This window comes from Scyliorhinus canicula, chromosome 1, assembly GCF_902713615.1.
Source record: "Scyliorhinus canicula chromosome 1, sScyCan1.1, whole genome shotgun sequence".
NCBI classification, from domain to species: domain Eukaryota; kingdom Metazoa; phylum Chordata; class Chondrichthyes; order Carcharhiniformes; family Scyliorhinidae; genus Scyliorhinus; species Scyliorhinus canicula.
The window spans coordinates 312,116,861-312,139,465 of record NC_052146.1 but is presented as its reverse complement, the minus strand read 5'-3'; the positions used below and the strand labels follow the sequence as shown (position 1 = coordinate 312,139,465).

At 50.4% G+C, this 22,605-nt stretch overlaps 1 protein-coding gene across 2 annotated transcripts in view; it reads left to right on the top strand.

Annotated features, from left to right (window-relative positions):
• LOC119976849 (adenylate cyclase type 8-like) overlaps positions 1 to 22,605 on the top strand; it is a 221,708-nt gene that overhangs the window by 67,948 nt on the left and 131,155 nt on the right. For both annotated transcript variants that reach the window (XM_038817615.1, XM_038817613.1), the window contains exons 4-5: positions 2,293 to 2,404; positions 12,127 to 12,254. In XM_038817615.1, coding sequence (XP_038673543.1) covers positions 2,293 to 2,404; positions 12,127 to 12,254 — 240 coding nt within the window. The remainder of the gene's footprint in view (positions 1 to 2,292; positions 2,405 to 12,126; positions 12,255 to 22,605) is intronic.

Below are 22,605 nucleotides of genomic sequence, written 5' to 3'. Positions count from 1 at the left end.
GAAAGATGATTCCCCTAGTCCCAGGAGATTGTGTATGTGACCAAGATCCAATAGGTGGAGGGCCCTGCACCTCAGGCAGCTCCACATTCAAATCTTGTAAAAACATGGGAAGGTTCGATATCCTGGAGAAATCGCTGTGCATTGCTGAAGATGAAGCAGCCTGCAACTCCAATTCAATCTTCAATTAAACCTCAACAATTGTTCGCTAACAGCAGGTTTCCAGGACATTGGTTGAAATTGAGCAGGACGTTATCTGACACTCAACTGACTGATACAAGTACCGATCAGAAGAAAGGGAATTATGGCTGCATAACAGTGGGATTGAGAAGATCAACGAGATCAAGAAAGAAACCTGATCGACTCGATCGATGAACTGTAAAACACTGATTCAACTCATGTGTAACTTTAATAATGTTCATTACTATACATTGCCCATACACTATCTATATGTAAATTTGAATGTAAAATTCATAAAGGGTTAATGCAATGGTTTGACTGTAGTCACTAGATGGTGCTGTAGAGCTACAATATAAGTATCACAGGCCTCCTTGACGTCTGGAAGAGAGACGGGAGAGTGAGTAAGGGTGGAAGGGAACCAGACTGAGTAGATGTGAGATAGTTTAGCTGCTAGTATAGTTTAGTATTGTCGAAGTGTTGTGTATTCTTATCTAATTCCTCAGCAAATGTTCAGATCTAATTCAGTGCAGTGTAATAAATTAGCTTTGTTTGTTAAAGACTGCTTGCTGTTCTTTGTCAACACCACAACCCTCGCCATCCTGAAGAACAATACAGAGAACACAACTTCAACATTCCTAACTGGATTGAAGAAGGGAATGAAGGAAACAGAAATGAAAGGATATGCAATCAGAAGGAGTATTTGCTTGTGTGGAGGGTAAAAGCTGACACAGTCTGGGTGGAAGCAATGAGCTGTGTTAGTGTTGTGCTTGCTGTATATCTGTGTGAATTCACTGGAGATGCTGGTGGTCTGTCCAGTGCCCATTTTGGGGTCATTTGTTCACTGACTGGGGCCCTTTGATCTAATTTGCTTTCAGATGACTAAACACTTAGCTTTACCTTCACAGAGATATTTCCCGCAATGAATCCAGGTCTGCGATGTTTGTTCAGAGGGACAGGTAGTATTGAGGAAGCAAGGCGGGCTGCAGAAGGACTTGGACAGGCTGGGAGAGTGGGCAATGAAGTGGCAGATAATAATAATAATCTTTTATTGTCACAAGTATGAAGCTACTGTGAAAAGCACCTCGAGGCCACATTCCGGCACCTGTTCGGGTAAGTTGGTATCGGAATTGAACCCGTGCTGCTGGCCTTATTCTGCATTACAAAACAGCTGTCTAGCCCACTGAGCTAAACCGGCCCTACAATGTAGAAAAGTGTGAGATTATGCACATTGGAAGGAGCAATGGAGACAGAGACTATTTTCTAAATGGGGAAATGTTAAGGAAATCAGAAGCACAAAGGGACTTAGGAATCATTGTTCAAGATTCTTTTAAGGTTAACGTGCAGGTTCAGTCGGCAGTTAGGAAGGCAAATGCAATGTTAGCATTCATGTCGAGAGGGCTAGAGTACAAGACCAGGGATGTACTTCTGAGGCTGTATAAAGCTCTGGTCAGACCCCATTTGGAGTACTGTGAGCAGTTTTGGGCCCCGTATCTAAGGAAGGATGTGCTCCTTGGAAAGGGTCCAGAGGAGGTTCACAAGAATGATCCCTGGAATGAAGAGCTTGTCGTACGAGGAATGGTTGAGGACTCTGGGTCTGTACTCGTTGGAGTTTAGAAGGATGAGGGGGATCTTATTGAAACTTACAGGATACTGTATGGCCTGGATAGAGTGGACATGGAGAAAAACCACGTGGGAAAAACTAGAAGCAGAGGACACAATCTCAGACTGTGGGACGATCCTTTAAAACAGAGATGCGGAGGAATTTCTTCAGCCAGAGGGTGGTGAATCTGTGGAACTCTTTGCTGCAGAAGGCTGTGGAGGCCAAATCACTGAGTGTCTTTAAGACAGAGATAGATAGGTTTTTGATTAATAAGGGGATCAGGGGTTATGGGGAGAAGGCAGGAGAATGGGGATGAGAAAAATATCAGCCATGATTGAATGGCGGAGCAGACTCAATGAGCCTGATTCTGCTCCTATGTGTTGTGGACTTATAGCGTGACAGGAGGTGCCAGCAGTGGGGGATGGAGGTGGGGGGGGGGGGGGGGGGGGGGGGAGGAGGAGTGTTATTCTTCAAAAGATGAAAGAAACTGTAACCAATAATGCCTTCTTCTCCAGCATTCTGTTTGCAGATATCAAAGGATTCACCAATCTGTCGATGACACTGACCCCTCAGGAGCTGATCCACATGCTGAACTCACTCTTTGCTCAGTTCGACGATCTATCTGAGGTTAGTTAGCCTCCACATCAGAAATCTGGGAGTTAAAGTGATATATCCTCTGTGAACACCCCACTTACCTCTTCCCTGTGTCAGTGAGAGGGGGGGGGGGGGGGGCAGCACTGCCTCCTGAGGAACTGTCTGGTTAGACACATCCCCTGAAGGATGCTTGACAATCGGGCGGCAGGAAACCGGGTGCTGACCCAGCTCCCTGACGGGCCTGTGGCATCTTAAAGGGGAGGTGCATATTTCTTTGACGCTCAAAAGAAAGAGGCAAGACTGCGGAGCTCTGGGAAGGTATTTGGGAAACGCGGAATCAACCAGGAATCCCGAGTTTGCAAGCAGAGATAGTGCAGTGAGAGAACGGCAGGGAACAATCTGTACCATACCTGTGGTCCCATGCCAAATACTGAACAGCCCTAGCAGAAAGTGGGGCAATATGTTAATATATGCAACATTATTCCAGAAACGAAAGAGAAAATGCTGGAAAATCTCAACAAGTCTGGCAGCATCTGTAGGGAGAGAAAAGAGTTAACGTTTGGAGTCCGATGACTCTTTGTCAAAGCTCAATTATTCCAGAACCTGGTCACTGGACTGAAAGGAAGTGATTAATCTCACTGGATTGTCTCTAATCTCTCTGCATTACCCCACTGAACGCTTCCATGGCCTTAGTTTCATCAATCCTCCCTTTCCCGCTTTCTCTAGAACATAGAACATTACAGCGCAGTACAGTCCCTTCGGCCCACGATGTTGCACCGACCGTGAAACCCCTCTAAAGCCCATCTACACTATTCCCTTATCGTCCATATGCCTATCCAATGACCATTTGAATGCGTTTAGTGTTGGTGAGTCCACTACTGTGGCAGGCAGGGCATTTCACGCCCGTACTACTCTCTGAGTAAAGAACCTACCTCTGACAGTCCTCATCAAACGTCCTCTCAGCCACCGTAATACTGTCCTTGACTAACAATGCCACCCCTCCCCCTCTCTTACCACCTTCCCTGAGGTTACTGAAATATCTAAACCCCGGCACCTGCAACAACCATTCCTGTCCCTGCTCTATCCATGTCTCCGAAATGGCCACAACATCGAAGTCCCAGGTACTAACCCATGCCGCAAGTTCACCCACCTTATTCCAGATGCTCCTGGCATTGAAGTAGACACACTTTAAACCACCTTCCTGCCTGCCGGTACACTCCTGCAACTTTGAAACCTTACTCATGACCTCACTACTCTCAACCTCCTGTATACTAGAGCTACAATTCAGGTTCCCAATCCCCTGCTGAATTAGTTTAAACCCTCCCGAAGAGCATTAGCAAATCTCCGCCCCAGGATATTGGTACCCCTCTAGTCCAGGTGTAGACCATCCCGTTTGTAGAGGTCCCACCTACCCCAGAATGAGCCCCAATTATCCAGGAATCTGAAACCCTCCCTCCTGCACCATCCCTGTAGCCACGTGTTCAACTACTCTCTCTCCCTATTCCTCGTCTCGCTAGCACGTGGCACGGGTAACAACCCAGGGATAATAACTCTGTTTGTCCTCGATCTCAGTTTCCACCCTAACTCCCTAAATTCCTGCCTTACACCCCTATCCCTTTTCCTACCTATGTCGTTGGTGCCTATGTGGACCACGACTTGGGGCTGCTCCCCCTCCCCCTTAAGGATCCCGAAAACACGATCCGAGACATCGCGGACCCTGGCACCTGGGAGGCAACACACCAACCGCGAGTCTCTCTCGCTCCCACAGAATCTCCTATCTATCCCCCTAACTATGGAGTCTCCAATTACTAATGCTCTACTCCTCTCCCCCCTTCCCTTCTGAGCAACAGGGACAGACTCTGTGCCAGAGACCTGTACCCCATGGCTTACCCCTGGTAAGTCCCCCCCCCCCCCCCCCTAACAGTATCCAAAGCGTAAATATTGGTCCTTTAGAGGATGAGAAGGAAGTTTTAATAATGGGAGATGAGGAAATGGCTGAGGAACTGAACAGGTTTTTTGGGTCGGTCTTCACAGTGGAAGACACAAATAACATGACAGCGACTGATAGAAATGAGGCTATGACAGGTGATGACCTTGAGATGATTGTTATCACTAAGGAGGGAGTGATGGGCAAGCTAATGGGGCTAAAGGTAGACAAGTCTCCTGGCCCTGATGGAATGCATCCCAGAGTGCTAAAAGAGATCATAGAATTTACAGTGCAGAAGGAGGCCATTCGGCCCATCGAGTCTGCACCGGCTCTTGGAAAGAGCACCCTACCCAAGTTCAACACCTCCACCCTATCCCAATAACCCAGTAACCCTACCCAACACTAAGGGCAATTTTGGACACTAAGGGCAATTTATCATGGCCAATCCACCTAACCTAAGATGGCTAGGGAAATTGCAGATGCACTAGTGATGATTTACCAAAATTCACTAGACTCTGGGGTGGTCCCGGTGGATTGGAAATTAGCAAATGTGACACCACTGTTTAAAAAAGGAGGTAGGCAGAGAGCAGGAAATTATAGGCCAGTGAGCTTAACTTCGGTAGTAGGGAAGATGCTCGAATCTATCATCAAGGAAGAAATAGCGAGGCATCTGGATAGAAATTGTCCCATTGGGCAGACGCAGCATGGGTTCATAAAGGGCAGGTCGTGCATAACTAATTTAGTGGAATTTTTTGAGGACATTACCAGTGCGGTAGATAACGGGGAGCCAATGGATGTGGTATATCTGGATTTCCAGAAAGCTTTTGACAAGGTGCCACACAAAAGGCTGCTGCATAAGATAAAGATGCATGGCATTAAGGGTAAAGTAGTAGCATGGATAGAGGATTGGTTAATTAATAGATAGCAAAGAGTGGGGATTAATGGGTGTTTCTCTGGTTGGCAATCAGTAGCTAGTGGTGTCCCTCAGGGATCCGTGTTGGGTCCACAATTGTTCACAATTTACATAGATGATTTGGAGTTGGGGACCAAGGGCAATGTGTCCAAGTTTGCAGACGACACTAAGATGAGTGGTAAAGCGAAAAGTGCAGAGGATACTGGAAGTCTGCAGAGGGATTTGGATAGGTTAAGTGAATGGGCTAGGGTCTGGCAAATGGAATACAATGTTGACAAATGTGAGGTTATCCATTTTGGTAGGAATAACAGAAAACGGGATTATTATTTAAACAATAAAATATTAAAGCATGCTGCTGTGCAGAGAGACCTGGGTGTGCTAGTGCATGAGTCACAGAAAGTTGGTTTACAGGTGCAACAGGTGATTAAGAAGGCAAATGGAATTTTGTCCTTCATTGCTAGAGGGATGGAGTTTAAGACTAGGGAGGTTATGCTGCAATTGTATAAGGTGTTAGTGAGGCCGCACCTGGAGTTCAGTTTTGGTCTCCTTACTTGAGATGATGTGGAGACGCCGGCGTTGGACTGGGGTGAGCACAGTAAGAAGTCTTACAACACCAGGTTAAAGTCCAACAGGTTTGATTCAAACATGAGCTTTCGGAGCACTGCTCCTTCCTCAGGTGAATGGCGAGGTATGTTCCAGGAACATTTATATAGACAAAGTCAGAGATGCTGGACAATGCTTGGAATGCAGGCATTTGCAGGTAATCAAATCATTACAGATCCAGGGAGAGGGATAATCACAGATTAAAGAGATGTAAATTGTCTCTAGCCCGAACAGTTGGTAGGGTTTTGCAAGTCCAGGCCTGATGTCGCATTACATCCACCCCCCACCATCAGGCCTAGCGTTGACGTGAGTGGACCAGGACAGATTTTTGGTGATGTGCACCCCTAGGAATTTGAAACTGCTAACCATCTCCACCTCGGCTCCGTTGATGCTGACAGGGGTGTGTACAGTACTTTGCTTCCTGAAGTCGATGACCAGCTCTTTAGTTTTGCTGACATTGAGGGAGAGATTGTTGTCGTTACACCACTCCACTAGATTCTCTATCTCCCTCCTGTATTCTGACTCATTGTTATTCGAGATCCAGCCCACTATGGTCATATTGTCAGCAAACTTGCGGATAGAGTTGGAGCCACATTTTGCCACGCAGTCATGTGTGTACAGGGAGTAGAGTAGGGGGCTAAGTATGCAGCCTTGCGGGGCCCCGGTATTGAGGGCTATTGTGGAGGAGGAGTTGGTGTTCATTCTTACTGATTGTGGTCTGTTGGTCAGAAAGTCAAGGATCCAGTTGCAGAGTGGAGAGCCAAGTCCTAGGTTTTGGAGCTTTGATATGAGCTTGGCTGGGATTATGGTGTTGAAGGCGGAGCTGTAGTCAATAAATAGGAGTCTGATGTAGGAGTCCTTGTTTTTGAGATGCCCTAGGGATGAGTGTAGGGCCAGGGAAATGGCGTCTGATGTGGACCGGTTGCGACGGTATGCGAATTGCAGTGGATCTAGGGATTCTGGGAGTATGGCATTGATGTGCCTCATGACCGACCTCTCGAAGCACTTCATTACGATCGATGTCAAGGCCACCGGGCGGTAGTCATTGAGGCATGTTGCCTGGTTCTTCTTTGGCACCGGTATGATGGTGGTCTTCTTGAAGCAGGTGGGGACCTCGGAGTGGAGTAGGGATAGGTTGAAATTGTCCGCGAACACCTCTGCCAGCTGGTATGCACAGGCTCTGAGTGCACGACCAGGGACCTCGTCTGGATCCATCGCCTTCCAAGGGTTCACTTTCAGGAAGGCCGATCTGACTTCGGAAGCTGTGATGGTGGGTATGGGTGAATTATGGGCTGCTGGGGCACTCGACAGCAGATTGTTGGTTACCTGCTCGAACCGAGCATAGAATGCATTAAGTTCATCGGGGAGGGGTGCGCTGCTGCCAGAGATACTGCTCGGCTTCGCTTTGTAGCCCGTTATGTTGTTTAGGCCTTGCCACAACCGCCGAGAGTCTGTCTGTGACTCTAGCTTAGTTTGATATTCTCTGTTAGCATCTCGGATGGCTTTGCGGAGGTCGTACCTGGATTTCTTGTATAGGACAGGGTCGTCTGCCTTGAACGCCTCAGATCTGTCCTTCAGTAGGGAGTCAATCTCGCGGTTGAGCCATGGTTTCCGGTTGTGGAACTGTTTTCTTTGGCACGCAGTCGTCCACACATTTGCTGATGAAGTCTGTGACGGTGGTGGCATACTCATTTAAGTTGGTCACTGAGTTCTTAAATATGGACCATTCCACTGTCTCTAAGCAGTCACGTAAGAGCTCTTCTGTCTCCTCGGACCAGCACTGCACAACCTTCTTAGCTGGATTCTCCCGCTTGAGTTTCTGCTTGTAAGCCGGGAGAAGGAGCACAGTCTTATGGTCTGATTTCCCAAAGTGCGGTCGGGGGATGGAACAGTAGGCGCCCTTGATTTTTGAGTAGCAGTGGTCAAGAGTGTTGTCGCCCCTGGTGGGACAGGAGATGTGCTGGTGGAATTTTGGCAGTACACTCTTGAGGTTGGCCTTGTTGAAGTCTCCGGCCATGATGAACAAGGCCTCCGGGTGTTCTGTTTCATAGTTGTTTATAACTATGTACAGTTCATCCAGCGCCTTCCTCTCTTCTGCCTGGGGTGGGATGTAGACCGCTGTGATAATGGCTGAAGTGAACTCACGTGGAAGATAGTATGGGCGGCACTTCACGGTCAAGTATTCCAGGTCTGGGGAGCAGTAGGTCGCCAGGGTCGCCACATCCAAGCACCAGGAGGAGTTGATGAGGAGGCAAACCCCTCCACCCTTTGCTTTGCCTGAAGATGCCGTGCGGTCCGCCCGGTGAATAGAGAAGCCTTCAGGTTGTATGGCACAGTCCGGTGAGGCGGGGGTGAGCCATGTCTCTGTGAAACATAGCACACAGCAGTCTCTTACTTCCCTCTGAGAGGTAAGTCTGGCGTTAAGTTCATCCAGCTTGTTTTCAATCACTTGGACGTTTGCTAGGAGTATGCTGGGGAGAGGGGTCTTGAAACCGTGTTGCTTCACTCTAACCTGCAGACCGCTGCGTTTCCCTCGCTTCCTCGGTCGGCTGCTGCTGCTGGATGGTCCCGGGTTCTGAGAGAAGTCTCACCATTTGGAAGGTAGGTGATTGGGTCTGGCGGGGGCCGGGGCACTGGTTGCGATATTAGGGTTGCCAGAGGAGCATGTTTACGATCCAGTCGTGCCCCAGTGTTCTGCGAGGACGGCTCTACCTTGCGGTACGTTCGGGTCCTCGCGTGGGGTCTCTGCCATTGCAGAGGTCTTTTATCCGGGTTTGGGTCGCAGGCAGGGGCTTCCTGAGTCACATGCTACCGATGAAAGATTACACCAATGCTTTTTAACTCATGGATTATCTGAAGTCAGGGTATCAGACAATGGAACCATATTCGAAAGTGTTGAGTTTCAGAACTTCACCACTCTCAACGATATTGAAGACATTCGAACTGCACTGAACCATCCAACATCACACGGACTCGGCTAGAGAGCTGTCCAGGTTTGGCCTCCGGAAACTGTGAGGAGGAATCTTGGAAACGAAAGCATCGCTGTTCCTCCTTCGCTGCCGTCCCAGCTCCACACTCAACAACGGCAGATTGGTGAATGAAATGTTTCAGAACAAGAGCCTCGTGTTGTCCAAATTTACCAGGGAGGGTAGAAGCCAGACAGAGTAATCAGAAAGCAAGCCAGGATTCACACAGTACGGCAACATCATTTCCGGTAAATGAAGCCGTATCTGTGAGAAACTTCCGCAATGGATCAAGTTGGATTCCCGGAATTATTGTTACCAAGTGGATGTGGAGGGATGGACATAAGCACATGGAGCACATGAGGAGCAGAGAGTCAGTGTTACCATCGAGAAACGTTTCCCAACCCGTAACCACCAAAGTGCCTGATTGACCCGATTTCGCCATAACTGATGTCTCCATGGAAGCAAAAAATGGCTCCCGGTTATTTCTGCTCCTGTTCATGCCAATCCTGTGGAAGCATCTCAGACTACAGTATTACACTGCTGGACATGGAACAGAAAAATCCTTCAAAGACTCGATTTATAATTGCCCAACACATGTACATAATGTTTTGTTAGTATCTAGGACTGAGTGAATCAATTATTGAAGATTGTATAAAAGACAAGGGGGAGGGATGTGGCGAGAGTTGCTTTAAGGGCAGCACAGCAGAGTAAGGATCACATGGCCTGTGCGACCAATCAGGACTCAGAGTTCAGGCAAAGAGGTAATTCTTAACAATAAATATTAAAGAATAAAGAACAATACAGCACAGGAACAGGCCCTTCGGCCCTCCAAGCCTGTACCGGTCATGATATCACCCTTTGCCAAAACCCTCAGCCCTTCCTTGTGCCGTATCCCTCTATACCCACCCTATCCATGTGTTTGTCAAGATGCCTTTTGAACGCCGTTAATGTATCTGCTTCCACAGCCTCCCCTGGCAACGCGTTCCAGGCGCTCATCATCCTCTGCGTAAAAAACCTGCCTCACACATCTCCTCTAAACTTTGCCCCACGGACGTTAAACCTCTGCCCCCTGGTGACTGACCCCTCCACCCTGGGAAAGAGTGCCTGCCCATCCATGCCACTCATAATCTTATAGACCTCTATCAGGTTGCCCCTCAACCTCTGTCTTTCTAATCATAGAATTATAGAATTTACAGTGCAGAAAGAGGCCATTCAGCCCATCGAGTCTGCACTCGCCTTTGGAAAGAGCATTCCATGCCTATACCCTATCCCCGTAATCCAGTAGCCCCACCTAACCCTTTTGAAAACAGTCTGAGTCTATTCAGTCTCTCCGCACGGCTAACACCCTCCAGACCAGGAAACATCCTGGTAAACCTCCTCTGCACCCTCTCCAAAGCCTCCACATCCTCCTGGTAGTGTGGCGACCAGAATTGTGCGCAATATTCCAAGTGCGGCCGTACCAAGGTTCCATACAACTGCAGCCTGACTTGTCAGTTTATATACTCGATGCCCCGTCCAATGAAGGCAAGCATTCCCTTTGCTCTCTTGAATACCTTGTCCACTTGTGTTGCCACTTTCAGAGATCTGTGGACCTGCACGACCAGATCTCTCTGACTTTCTATATTCCTAAGTGTTTGCCATTTACGGTATATTTCCCCTCTATGTTAGACCTACCAAAATGCACCTTTTGTTTTCACGAATGAAGTCTGTGAAGATGCATCTTTATAGTCTCCAACTATTATTGCTCCACTATTATTTCGCTCTGAAATCTGTCTCCATATCTGCACTTCTAACGTTCCTCCATTTGGGGCCCAGTACAATCCTGGTGGTGTGACTGCCCCTTTTGTTTCTCAGCTCAGCCCATATGTCGTCACTTGATGCTTCGTTCAGTAATGATCCCTCCCACATAAGGAGATTACCAAAAGGTTGATCAAAGAGGTGGGTCTTAAAGGAACAATATGAAGTTGAGCGGCAGAGAGTATATATGTTCGTAGTCTATATAAATGATTTGGAGGAAAATGTAACTGGTCTGATTAGTAAGTTTGTAGACGACACAAAGGTTGGTGGAATTGCGGATAGCGATGAGGACTGTCAGAGGATACAGCAGGATTTAGATTGTTTGGAGACTTGGGCGGAGAGATGGCAGATGGAGTTTAATCCGGACAAATTTGAGGTAATGGGCAAAATTCTCCCTGAGGCCCGACTCCGTCGTGAAACCTGGAGAGGTTCACGACGGCGTCGGAAGCCTCTATTCTCCCCTCCCCGGGGGGATAGAAGGGCCGTGTCGGGAGACTCGGCCGCCGGGCCTGGTTGCTGGCGTCAAGGTCCGGCGCGCCAAAAATGATGCGGCTGACGCGCCTAATGACGTCAGCCGCACATGCGCAGGTTGGACGGCACCAACCCACGCATGCACGGTTGCCATCTTCCCCTCAGCCGGCCCGCAAGATGTGGCGGCTTGATCTTGCGGGGCGGCGGAGGGGAAATAGTGCGTCCGGTTGAGACGCCGGCCCAACGATCAGTGGGCACCGATCGCGGGCCTGTCCCCTCCCGAGCACAGTCCTGGTGCTCAGAGCCCTGTACTCCCCCCACAAGCCCCAAAAGGGCATATCTCGCCGTTTCCACGACGGCAGCGACCAGGTGTGGTTGCCGCCGTTGTGAAACAGTCACGAACGGCAGGCCGCTCGGCCCATTGGGGTTGGAGAATCGCGGGCTACCGTGAAAAACGGCGGATCGCGATTCTCCGAGCGGCGTGTCGCAAAACGCGACACACCATTTTGGGGAGGGGTGGGAGAATAGCGGGAGGTGCGGGAGCGGACTGCCCGCTATTCTCCCACCCGGCGTGGGAGCGGAGAATCGCGCCCAATGCATTTTGGAAGGTCTAATGCAGGTAGGTAATATACAGTGAATGGTAGAACCCTCAAGAGTATTGACAGTCAGAGAGATCTAGGTGTACAGGTCCACAGGTCACTGAAAGGGGCAACACAGGTGGAGAAGGTCGTCAAGAAGGCATACGGCATGCTTGCCTTCATTGTTCCTGAGCCTGTGGCCTAGGCAACTGATGACATGGCTGCCAGGGAGAACAATTAGAATTGGGAAAGTCCAGGAGGCCAGTATGAGGGGCTGACTGCGGATCGAAACCGGCCCAGCTGGAGGGCAGGTGGAGACCTCCCCATTTTCTCCAGTTTACTGGGTGGGCCAGACCCTGGGATAATCTGTGGGCTGAAGGACTCTATTCCGAGTGTCTCATCACTGCCTAATTATTTGAATCAGTAAAGGAAAACTCTTCCGAAAAAGGCCAACTCATCATAAAAACGATTGACTTAAACACTCTGCTTGTGCTCAACAGGAACACAACTGTCTGCGAATAAAGATTCTGGGTGACTGCTACTACGCTGTTTCAGGAGTGCCTGAACCACGGGATGATCATGCCCACTGCTGTGTGGAACTTGGCCTGGGGATGATTCGGGCAATCCGGTAAGAAAACAGACACTTCATTCAGGTATTTGTACCTGAGTCGGACTTGGTACAAATATCAGAGACTCCCCCTTTACAGTTACTAAACAAAAATCAATCATTTATCTTCCTCTGTGGCTTTTTTAAGTTTAGAGAAGTTACAAAGAAAAGTACAGCACAGGAACAGGCCCTTCGGCCCTCCCAACCTGTGCCGACCATGTATTTCCAGGGTCCGTATCCCTCTATTCGCAACCTATTCATGTATTTGTCATGATACCCCTTAAATGTCACCATCATCCCTGCTTCCACCACCTCCTCCAGCAGCGAGTTCCAGGCACCCTCTGTAAAAAACTACCCTCGTACATCTCCTCTAAACCTTGCCCCTCGCAACTTAAACCTATGTCCTCTAGTGATTGACTCTTCCACCCTGGGAAAAAGCTTCTCTACCCTCTCCAAACCCTCCATATCCTTCTGGTGGTGTGGCGACCAGAATTGAACACTATATTCCAAGGAGAGCTGGCAAGGTGGATACAGAACTGGCTAGTTCATAGCAGACAGAGAGTAGCAATGGAAGGGTGCTTTTCTAATTGGAGGGCTGTGACTAGTGGTGTTCCGCAGGGATCAGTGCTGGGACCTTTGCTGTTCGTAGTATATATAAATGATTTGGAGGAAAATGTAACTGGTCTGATTAGTAAGTTTGCAGACGACACAAAGGTTGGTGGAATTGCGGATAGCGATGAGGACTGTCAGAGGATACAGCAGGATTTAGATTGTTTGGAGACTTGGGTGGAGAGATGGCAGATGGAGTTTAATCCGGACAAATGGAAGGTCTAATAGAGATAGGGAATATACAGTGAATGGTAGAACCCTCAAGAGTATTGAAAGTCAGAGAGATCTAGGTGTACAGGTCCACAGGTTACTGAAAGGGGCAACACGGGTGGAGAAGGTAGTCAAGAAGGCATATGGCATGCTTGCCTTCATTGGCTGGGGCATTGAGTATAAAAATTGGCAAGTCATGTTGCAGCTGTATAGAACCTTAGTTAGGCCACACTTGGGAGTATAGTGTTCAATTCTGGTCGCCACACTACCAGAAGGATGTGGAGGCTTTAGAGAGGGTGCAGAAGAGATTTACCAGGATGTTGCCTGGTATGGAGGGCATTAGCTACGAGGAGAGGTTCAATAAACTTGGTTTGTTCTCACTGGAACGACGGATGTTGAGGGGCGACCTGATAGAGGTCTATAAAATTATGAGGGGCATAGACAGAGTGGATAATCAGAGACTTTTTCCCAGGGTAGAGGGGTCAATTACTAGGGGGCATAGGTTTAAGGTGAGAGGGGCAAGGTTTAAAAAATATATATATTTTTATTCTCTTCCTTTTTCACAATTTTTCTCCCGAATTTACACCCAACAACAATCAATAACCAACAACAAATATCTCAAACCCCATAACAGTAACAACGATCCCACCCTCCCACCCTGCCCCAGAAATCAGCCCCGCATGTTAACATAAACAAATGACAAAAAAAAAAGAAATCAGGGATTACCCATAGCCATCTTCAACAGACACAGCCCCCCTCACCCCTCCCCCCCTCCCCCCCCCTCAACTAATGTTCGCTGTTATCCAACTCTTGAAAGTGCATAATAAATAGTGCCCATGGCTTAGAACCCCTCCGAGCTTCCCCTCAGTTCGAACTTAACCTTCTCAAGGGTCAAGTATTCCAACAGGTCCCCCCGCCACGCCAGGGCACAGGGTGGAGAGGCTGCTCTCCATCCCAGCAGGATCCGCCTTCGGGCGATCAGCGAGGCGAAGGCTATGATATCTGCCTCTGCCCCCGTTTCCAACCCCGGCTGGACCGACACCCCGAATATGGCCACCTGGGGGCCCGGGTCCAGCTTCACATGCAGCATCTTGGAAACTACCCTAAACACCTCCTCCCAGTACTCCCCAAGCTTTGGGCAGGACCAAAACATATGAACATGATTAGCGCCCCCCCCCCCCTCCCCCCGCAATGCTCACACACATCTTCTACCCCTTCAAAGAATTGGCTCATCCTCGCCCTCGTGAGGTGTGCCCTGTACACCACCTTCAGCTGTATCAGCCCCAACCTCGCACACGAGGTGGAGGCATTCACTCTCCGGAGCACCTCACACCAGACCCCCTCCTCCATACCCTCTCCCAATTCTTCCTCCCACTTCGCTTTGATCCCCTCCAGTGGTGCCTTATCCTTTTCCAACATAGCTCCGTATACCGCTGACACTGTCCCCTTCTCCAGTCCCCTTGCCGCCAGCACCTCCTGCAACAACGTGGAAACCGGTTCCTCCGGGAAGCTCTGTATCTCCTTCCTGGCAAAATCCCGAACCTGCATGTACCTAAACACTTCTCCCTGCTCCAGCCCATTCTTCGCTTCCAGCTCCCTCAATCCTGCAAATCGACCCCGAAGAAACAAATCTTTTAGAGTCTTAATCCCCTTCTCTTCCCATTTCCGTAAGCTTCCGTCCCACCTCCCTGGCTCAAATCTGTGGTTCTCCCGGATCGGCATTTCCCTCAACCCTGCCCCCAACCCGAAGTGTTGGCGAAACTGCCTCCAGATTTTCAATGAAGCTATTATTACCGGACTCCCTGAGTATTTCCCCGGAGCTATCGGGAGCGGGGCCGTTGCTAGTGGCTTCAGCCCCGACCCCCTGCACAAACTCTCCTCCATTCTAACCCACTGGGAATCAACCCCTCTGACCCAGCTCCGCACCTTCTCCACATTCGCCACCCAGTAGTAATACATCAGGTTCGGGAAATCCAAACCCTCTGCCTGCCTTCCCCTCTGTAACAGCACCTTTCTAACTCTGGCCAACTTCCCTCCCCATATGAACGAGGTAATCCTTCCCTCAATCGCCCTGTAAAATGACTTTGGCAGGAAAATCGGTAGGCATTGAAAAATAAACAGAAATCGCGGCAACACATTCATTTTAACCGTCTGTACCCGACCCGCCAGTGACAGAGGGAGACCATCCCACCTCGCCAGGTCGGCTTTCACTCTCCCCACCAAACTAGTGATGTTGTACCTGCGAAGCCTCCCCACTCCCGGGCAACCTGCACCCCCAGATACCTAAAGTGAGTCCCTGCTCTACGGAATGGCAGCCCTCCCACCCCTGAGGAAAAGAGCTTGGGTGTGTCTGTGTTTGCAGTGAGCTGGATCTGCTGTGATCTCTGCCATGAAAGACTATCTCTGAATCATTTGGGTGATTTATACTCATAATAGTAATGTCTTTAACCTGATGTGTTTCTGTTTAAAGGTGTTAAATCTTTTGGAGGTTTGAAGGAACATTGTGAGGAATTATTTAGTGTTGTATTATTTTCGGGGTGTTAAGGGATCCAATATTTATTTAAAAAGGTTAAGTTGAATTCATGGAATAAACATTGTTTTGTGTTTAAAAACCCACGTGTCCATAATTGTAATACCACACCTGGGGAACAATCTGTGTGCTTCAAAAGCAACAATACATTAAAGGGAGAGGTTGGTTGAACTCCATGATACATTTTGGGGTTCTGAAAACGCCGCTCCCATAACAAGTGGTTAGCACTGCTGCCTCACGGCACTGAGGTCCCAGGTTCGATCCCGGATCTGGGTCACTGTCCGTGTGCAACTTGCACATTCTCCCCGTATTTGCGTGGGTTTCGCCCCCACAACACAAAGATGTGCAGGTTAGGTGGATTGGCCACACTAAATTGCCCCTTAATTGGAAAAAATGTTTTGGATACTCTAAATTTATATTTAAAAAAAGGATTACAGTCTTGTCTTACACAAAAGTTACACGAATAGGGTGGGTATAGAGGGATACGGACCCAGGAAGTGTAGAAGGTTTTAGTTTAGACGGGCAGCATGGTCGGCACGGGCTTGGCGGGCCGAAGGGCCTGTTCCTGTGCTGTACTTTTCTTTGTTCTTTGTTCCTTGTGTGGCCTAGCTAAGGTTCTATACAGCTACAGCATAACTTGCCAATTTTTATACTCCGTGCCCCAGCCGATGAAGACAAGGCTGTGTGCCTTTTTTTTCCAATTAAGGGGCAATTATGAAAATCGCTTATTGTCACGAGTAGGCCTCAATGAAGTTACTGTGAAAAGCCCCTAGTCGCCACATTCCGGCGCCTGTTCGGGGAGGCTGTTACGGGAATCGAACCGTGCTGCTGGCCTGCTTAGTCTGCTTTAAAAGCCAGCGATTTAGCTCTGTGCTAAACAGCCCCTTTAACACGGCCAATCCACCTACCCTGCACATCTTTGGGTTGTGGGGGTGAAACCCACGCAGACACGGGGAGAATGTGCAAACTCCACACGGACAGTGACCCAGAGCCGGGATCGAACCTGCGACCTCGGCGCCATGAGGCAGCAGTGCTAACCACTACGCCACCGTGCTGCCCATCATATCCCTTCTTGACTACCTTTTCCACCTAAGTACAAGGGTTGGCAGGTCATGTTACAGTTATATAAAAGTTTAGTTCGGCCACTTTTGGAGTATTGTGTGTGGTTCTGGTCAGCACACTACCACAAGGATGTGGAGGCTTTGAAGAGAGGGCAAAGAATGTTTACCACAACGTTGCCTGGCCTGGAGGGTATTGGCTATGAGGAGAGGTTGAATAAACTCAGATTGTTTTCACTGGAAAGACGGAGGCTGAGGGGAGACCTGATTGAGATCTGCAAAATTACGAGAGGCATGGACAGGGTGGATAGTCAGAAGCTTTTTCCCAGCGTGGAAGATACAATTACAAGAAGCACAGAGGGGTTCAAGGGGGAACGTTTAGGGGAAGGTTTTTCACACAGAGGGTGGTGGGTGTAAGCATCAGAGCCAGAGAGAGAGGCGGCATGGTGGACTCACAGCTCCAGGGTCCTGGGTTCGATTCCGGCATGGGTCACTGTCTGTGAGGAGTCTGCACGTCCTCTCCGTGTGTGCGTGGGTTTCCTCCGGGTGCTCCGGTTTCCTCCCACAGTTCAAAGATGTGCAGGTTAGGTGGATTGGCCGGGAGTCTGTGATTCTCCAGACTAGGGCCCAGGGTCAGGAGGGATGGGGTGGAGACCAGGCTGGAAGCTGGTTGCTGCTCCGACCCCAGCCTGCTTCCTGGATAGAGTTTAGGGGAGGAAACAGGAGGAAAGCACGTTGTGTGTTTCAGGCTCACTCCAAGATACCGGTGTCTCGCTTTCACCCAACTCACCGAAAACCACCCAAACCCACCCCAAACCCACCCCTACTCACCCCAAACACACCCCTACTCACCCCAAACCCACCACTACTCACCCCAAACCCACCCCATCTCACCCCAAACCCACCCCTACTCACCCCAAACCCACCCCTACTCACCCCAAACCCACCACTACTCACCCCAAACCCACCCCATCTCACCCCAAACCCACCCCAACTCACCACAACTCACCCCAAACCCACCCCAACCCACCCCAACCCACCCCAACCCACCCCAAACCCACCCCAAACCCACCCCAAACCCACCCCAACCCACCCCAACCCACCCCAAACCCACCCCAACCCCACCCCTACTCACCCCAAACCCACCCCAAACCCACCCCAACCCCACCCCAACCCACCCCAACCCACCCCAAACCCACCCCAAACCCACCCCAACCCACCCCAAACCCACCCCAACCCCACCCCTACTCACCCCAAACCCACCCCTACTCACCCCTACTCACCCCAACCCACCCCAAACCCACCCCTACTCACCCCAAACCCACCCCTACTCACCCCAACTCACCCCAAACCCACCCCTACTCACCCCATACTCACCCCAAACCCACCCCAAACCCACCCCCTACTCACCCCAAACCCACCCCTACTCACCCCAAACCCCCCCCAAACCCACCCCTACTCACCCAAACCCACCCCAAACCCACCCCAACCCCACCCCTACTCACCCCAAACCCACCCCTACTCACCCCTACTCACCCCAACCCACCCCAAACCCACCCCTACTCACCCCAAACTCACCCCAAACCCACCACTACTCACCCCAAACCCACCCCAAACCCACCCCAAACCCACCCCAACTCACCCCAAACCCACCCCAACCCACCCCAACCCACCCCAACCCACCCCTACTCACCCCAAACCCACCCCAAACCCACCCCAACTCACCCCAAACCCATCCCAACCCACCCCAAACCCACCCCAAACCCACCCCAACCCACCCCAAACTCACCCCAAACCCACCCCAAACCCACCACTACTCACCCCAAACCCACCCAAACCCACCCCAAACCCACCCCTACTCACCCCAAACCCACCCCAAACCCACCCCTACTCACCCCAAACCCCCCCAAACCCACCCCAAACCCACCCCTACCCACCCCAAACTCACCCCAAACCCACCCCAAACTCACCCCAAACCCACCCCAACCCACCCCAAACCCACCCCAACTCACCCCAAACCCAACCCAACCCACCCCAAACCCACCCCAACTCACCCCAAACCCAACCCAACCCCCCCAAACCCACCCCATTCCCACCCCAACCCACCCCAACCCACCCCAAACTCACCCCAAACCCACCCCAACCCACCCCAAACTCACCCCAACCCCACCCCAAACCCACCCCAACCCCACCCCAAACCCACCCCAACTCACCCCAAACCCACCCCTACTCACCCCATACTCACCCCAAACCCACCCCAAACCCACCCCTACTCACCCCAAACCCACCCCTACTCACCCCAACCCCCCCCAAACCCACCCCTACTCACCCCAACTCACCCCAAACCCACCCCTACTCACCCCAACTCACCCCAAACCCACCCCTACTCACCCCAAACCCACCCCCAAACCCACCCCAAACCCACCCCTACTCACCCCCAACCCACCCCAAACCCACCCCAACCCCACCCCAAACCCACCCCCAAACCCACCCCAAACCCACCCCTACTCACCCCAAACCCACCCCTACTCACCCCAAACCCACCCCAACCCACCCCAAACCCACCCCAACCCCACCCCCAAACCCACCCCAAACCCACCACTGCTCACCCCAAACCCATCCCTACTCACCCCAACCCCACCTCAAACCCACCCCAAACCCACCCCTACTCACCCCAACCCACCCAAACCCACCCCAAACCCACCCCAAACCCACCCCAACTCATCCCAAACCCACCCCAACTCATCCCAAACCCACCCCAACCCACCCCAAACCCACCCCAACCCACCCCAACCCAAACCCACCCCAAACTCACCCCTACTCACTCCAAACCCACCCCAAAACCCACCCCAACCCACCCCAAACCCACCCCTACTCACCCCAAACCCAACCCAACTCACCCCAACTCACCCCAAACCCACCCCTACTCACCCCAACCCCACCCCTACTCACCCCAAACCCACCCCAAACCCACCCCAACCCACCCCAAACCCACCCCAACTCACCCCAAACTCACCCCAAATCCACCCCAACTCACCCCAAACTCACCCCAACCCACCCCTACTCACCCCAAACCCACCCCAAACCCACCCCAACCCACCCCAAACCCACCCCAACTCACCCCAAACTCACCCCAAACTCACCCCAACTCACCCCAAACTAACCCCAACGCACCCAACTCACACAAACCCACCCCAACTCGCCCCAAACCCACCCCAAATCACCCCCACTCACCCCACTCACCCCAACCCACCCCAACCCACCCTACTCACCCCAACTCACCCCAACCCACCCCAAACCCACCCCAACCCACCCGAACTCGCCCCAAACCCACCCCAAACTCACCCCAACCCACCCCAACTCACCCCAACCCACCCCAACCCACCCGAACTCGCCCCAAACTCACCCCAACTCACCCCAACCCACCCCAACCCACCCCAAACTCACCCCAACCCACCCCAAACTCACCCCAAACCCACCCCCAACCCCACCCCAACCCCTCCCCAACACACCCCAACTCACCCCAAACCCACCCAAACACACACACACAGAAACAAAGCTTCATTTGATGCCCCCTCCAAGATTTCATCTCTCCTTTCTGCAGTAACTGACTCCTTAACTAATAGTGCAATGTCTCCCTCTCTTTTACCCCCTCCTCTGACTTGCCCGAAAATTCTATATCCCGGGATGTTGAGCTGCAAATCCTGCCCCTCACTCAACCATGTCTCTGTGATAGCTGTTATATCATAATTACACATGTCAATCATCTCCCTTAACTCATCCGTTTCACCCTTAATACTCCTGGCATTAAAGTAGAGGCCATCCAGTCTTGCCTTACTCCCTTGAAACCTGTACCCGCTTGTACAGGTCCCTTCCCCGCAAATGGTCCCAATGGTGCAGGTATCTAAAACCCTCCCTCCTGCACCAACTCTTAAGCCACACATCCATCTGGGCTATTCTCCGATTCCTGTACTCACTAGTACTCCCTATTTCACCTGATGAAGGAGCAGTGCTCTGAAAGCAAGTGATTTGAAACAAACCTGTTGGATTGTAACCTGGTGTTGCAAGCCTTCTTACCGTACTCACTGGCATATGGCACTGGGGGTAATCCAGTGATGACAACCCAAGAGGTCCTGCTCTTTAGTCTACTGTCTAACTGGCAGATGGAATACAATGTTGACAAATGTGAGGTTATCCATTTTGGTAGGAATAACAGCAAACGGGATTATTATTTAAACGATAAAATATTAAAGCATACCGCTGTTCAGAGAGACTTGGGTGTGCTAGTGCATGAGTCACAGAAGGTTGGTTTACAAGTGCAACAGGTGATTAAGAAGGCAAATGGAATTTTGTCCTTCATTGCTAGAGGGATGGAGTTTAAGACTAGGGAGGTCATGCTGCAATTGTATAATGTGTTAGTGAGGCCACACGTGGAGTATTGTGTTCAGTTTTGGTCTCCTTACCTGAGAAAGGACATACTGGCACTGGAGGGTGTGCAGAGGAGATTCACTAGGTTAATCCCAGAGCTGATGGGGTTGGATTACGAGGAGAGGTTGAGTAGACTGCGACTTTACTCGTTGGAATTTAGAAGGGTGAGGGGGGATCTTATAGAATCATATAAAATTATGAAGGGAATCTATAGGATAGATGCGGGCAGGTTGTTTCCACTGGCGGGTGAAAGCAGAACTAGGGGGCATAGCCTCAAAATAAGGGGAAGTAGATTTAGGACTGAGTTTAGGAGGAACTTCTTCACCCAAAGGGTTGTGAATCTATGGAATTCCTTGCCCAGTGAAGCAGTTGAGGCTCCTTCATTACATGTTTTTAAGGTAAAGATAGATAGTTTTTTGAAGAATAAAGGGATTAAGGGTTATGGTGTTCGGGCCGGAAAGTGGAGCTGAGTCCACAAAAGATCAGCCATGATCTCATTGAATGGCGGAGCAGGCTCGAGGGGCCAGATGGCCTACTCCTGCTCCTAGTTCTTATGTTCTTATAACTCCCTGAATTCCTGATGCAAGACCTCATCCCTCTTTCTACCTATGTCAGTGGTACCAACATGGACCTTGACCTCTGCCTTATCACCCTTCCCCTTCAGGGTGCCCTACAGCCATTCAGAGACATCCCGGACCCTGGCACCAAGGAGGCAACATACCATACTGGAGTCTTTTTCACAACCACAGAAGTGCCTATCTGTGCCCCTGACCATGGAGTCCCCTATAACTATCGCTCTCATGCACTTTGACCTCACCTGCTGAGCAACAGAGCAAGTTGCATTGCTACTGTTCTGGCTGCTGTTGTTTTCCCCTGATAGGCTATCCCCCCGACAGTATCCAAAGGGGTATACCTGTTAGAGAGGGGGACAACCACAGGGGATTCCTGCACTGACTGCCTGCCCCTTCTGGTGGTCACCCATTTCTCTGCCTGCACCTTGGGTGTGACCACATTTATATAACGACTATGACACTTTCCGCCACCTGCATGCTCCTAAGTGCATCCAACTGCTGCTCCAACCGAACCATGCGGTCTGTGAGGAGCTGCCATTGGTTATACTTGCTGCAGCAGTGGTCACCCGGAATGCTGACCTCCCACATCTCACAGTTAGAGCACTGCCCCACTGACTGACCAATTCAGTAATTACATCAAAATAAATAGTTATTCAATTTAATACTGAGGAACTAAATTCCTCAGTATTCGTACTTTGTTTCTGTCTTCACAAAGTAAGATATGAATAATGTATCAGAAGTTCTGAGAAACACAAGTTTCAGTGAGGAGCTGAAGGAAATTAGTATTAGTAAAGAAATGGTTTGGAGGAAATTAATGGGATTGAAGGTAGACAAAACTCCAGGGACTGATAGTCTTCATCCCAGAGTGCTTAATGAAATGAAAATGAAAATGGCTTATTGTCACGAGTAGGCTTCAATGAAGTTACTGTGAAAACCCCCTAGTCTCCACATTCCGGCGCCTGTTC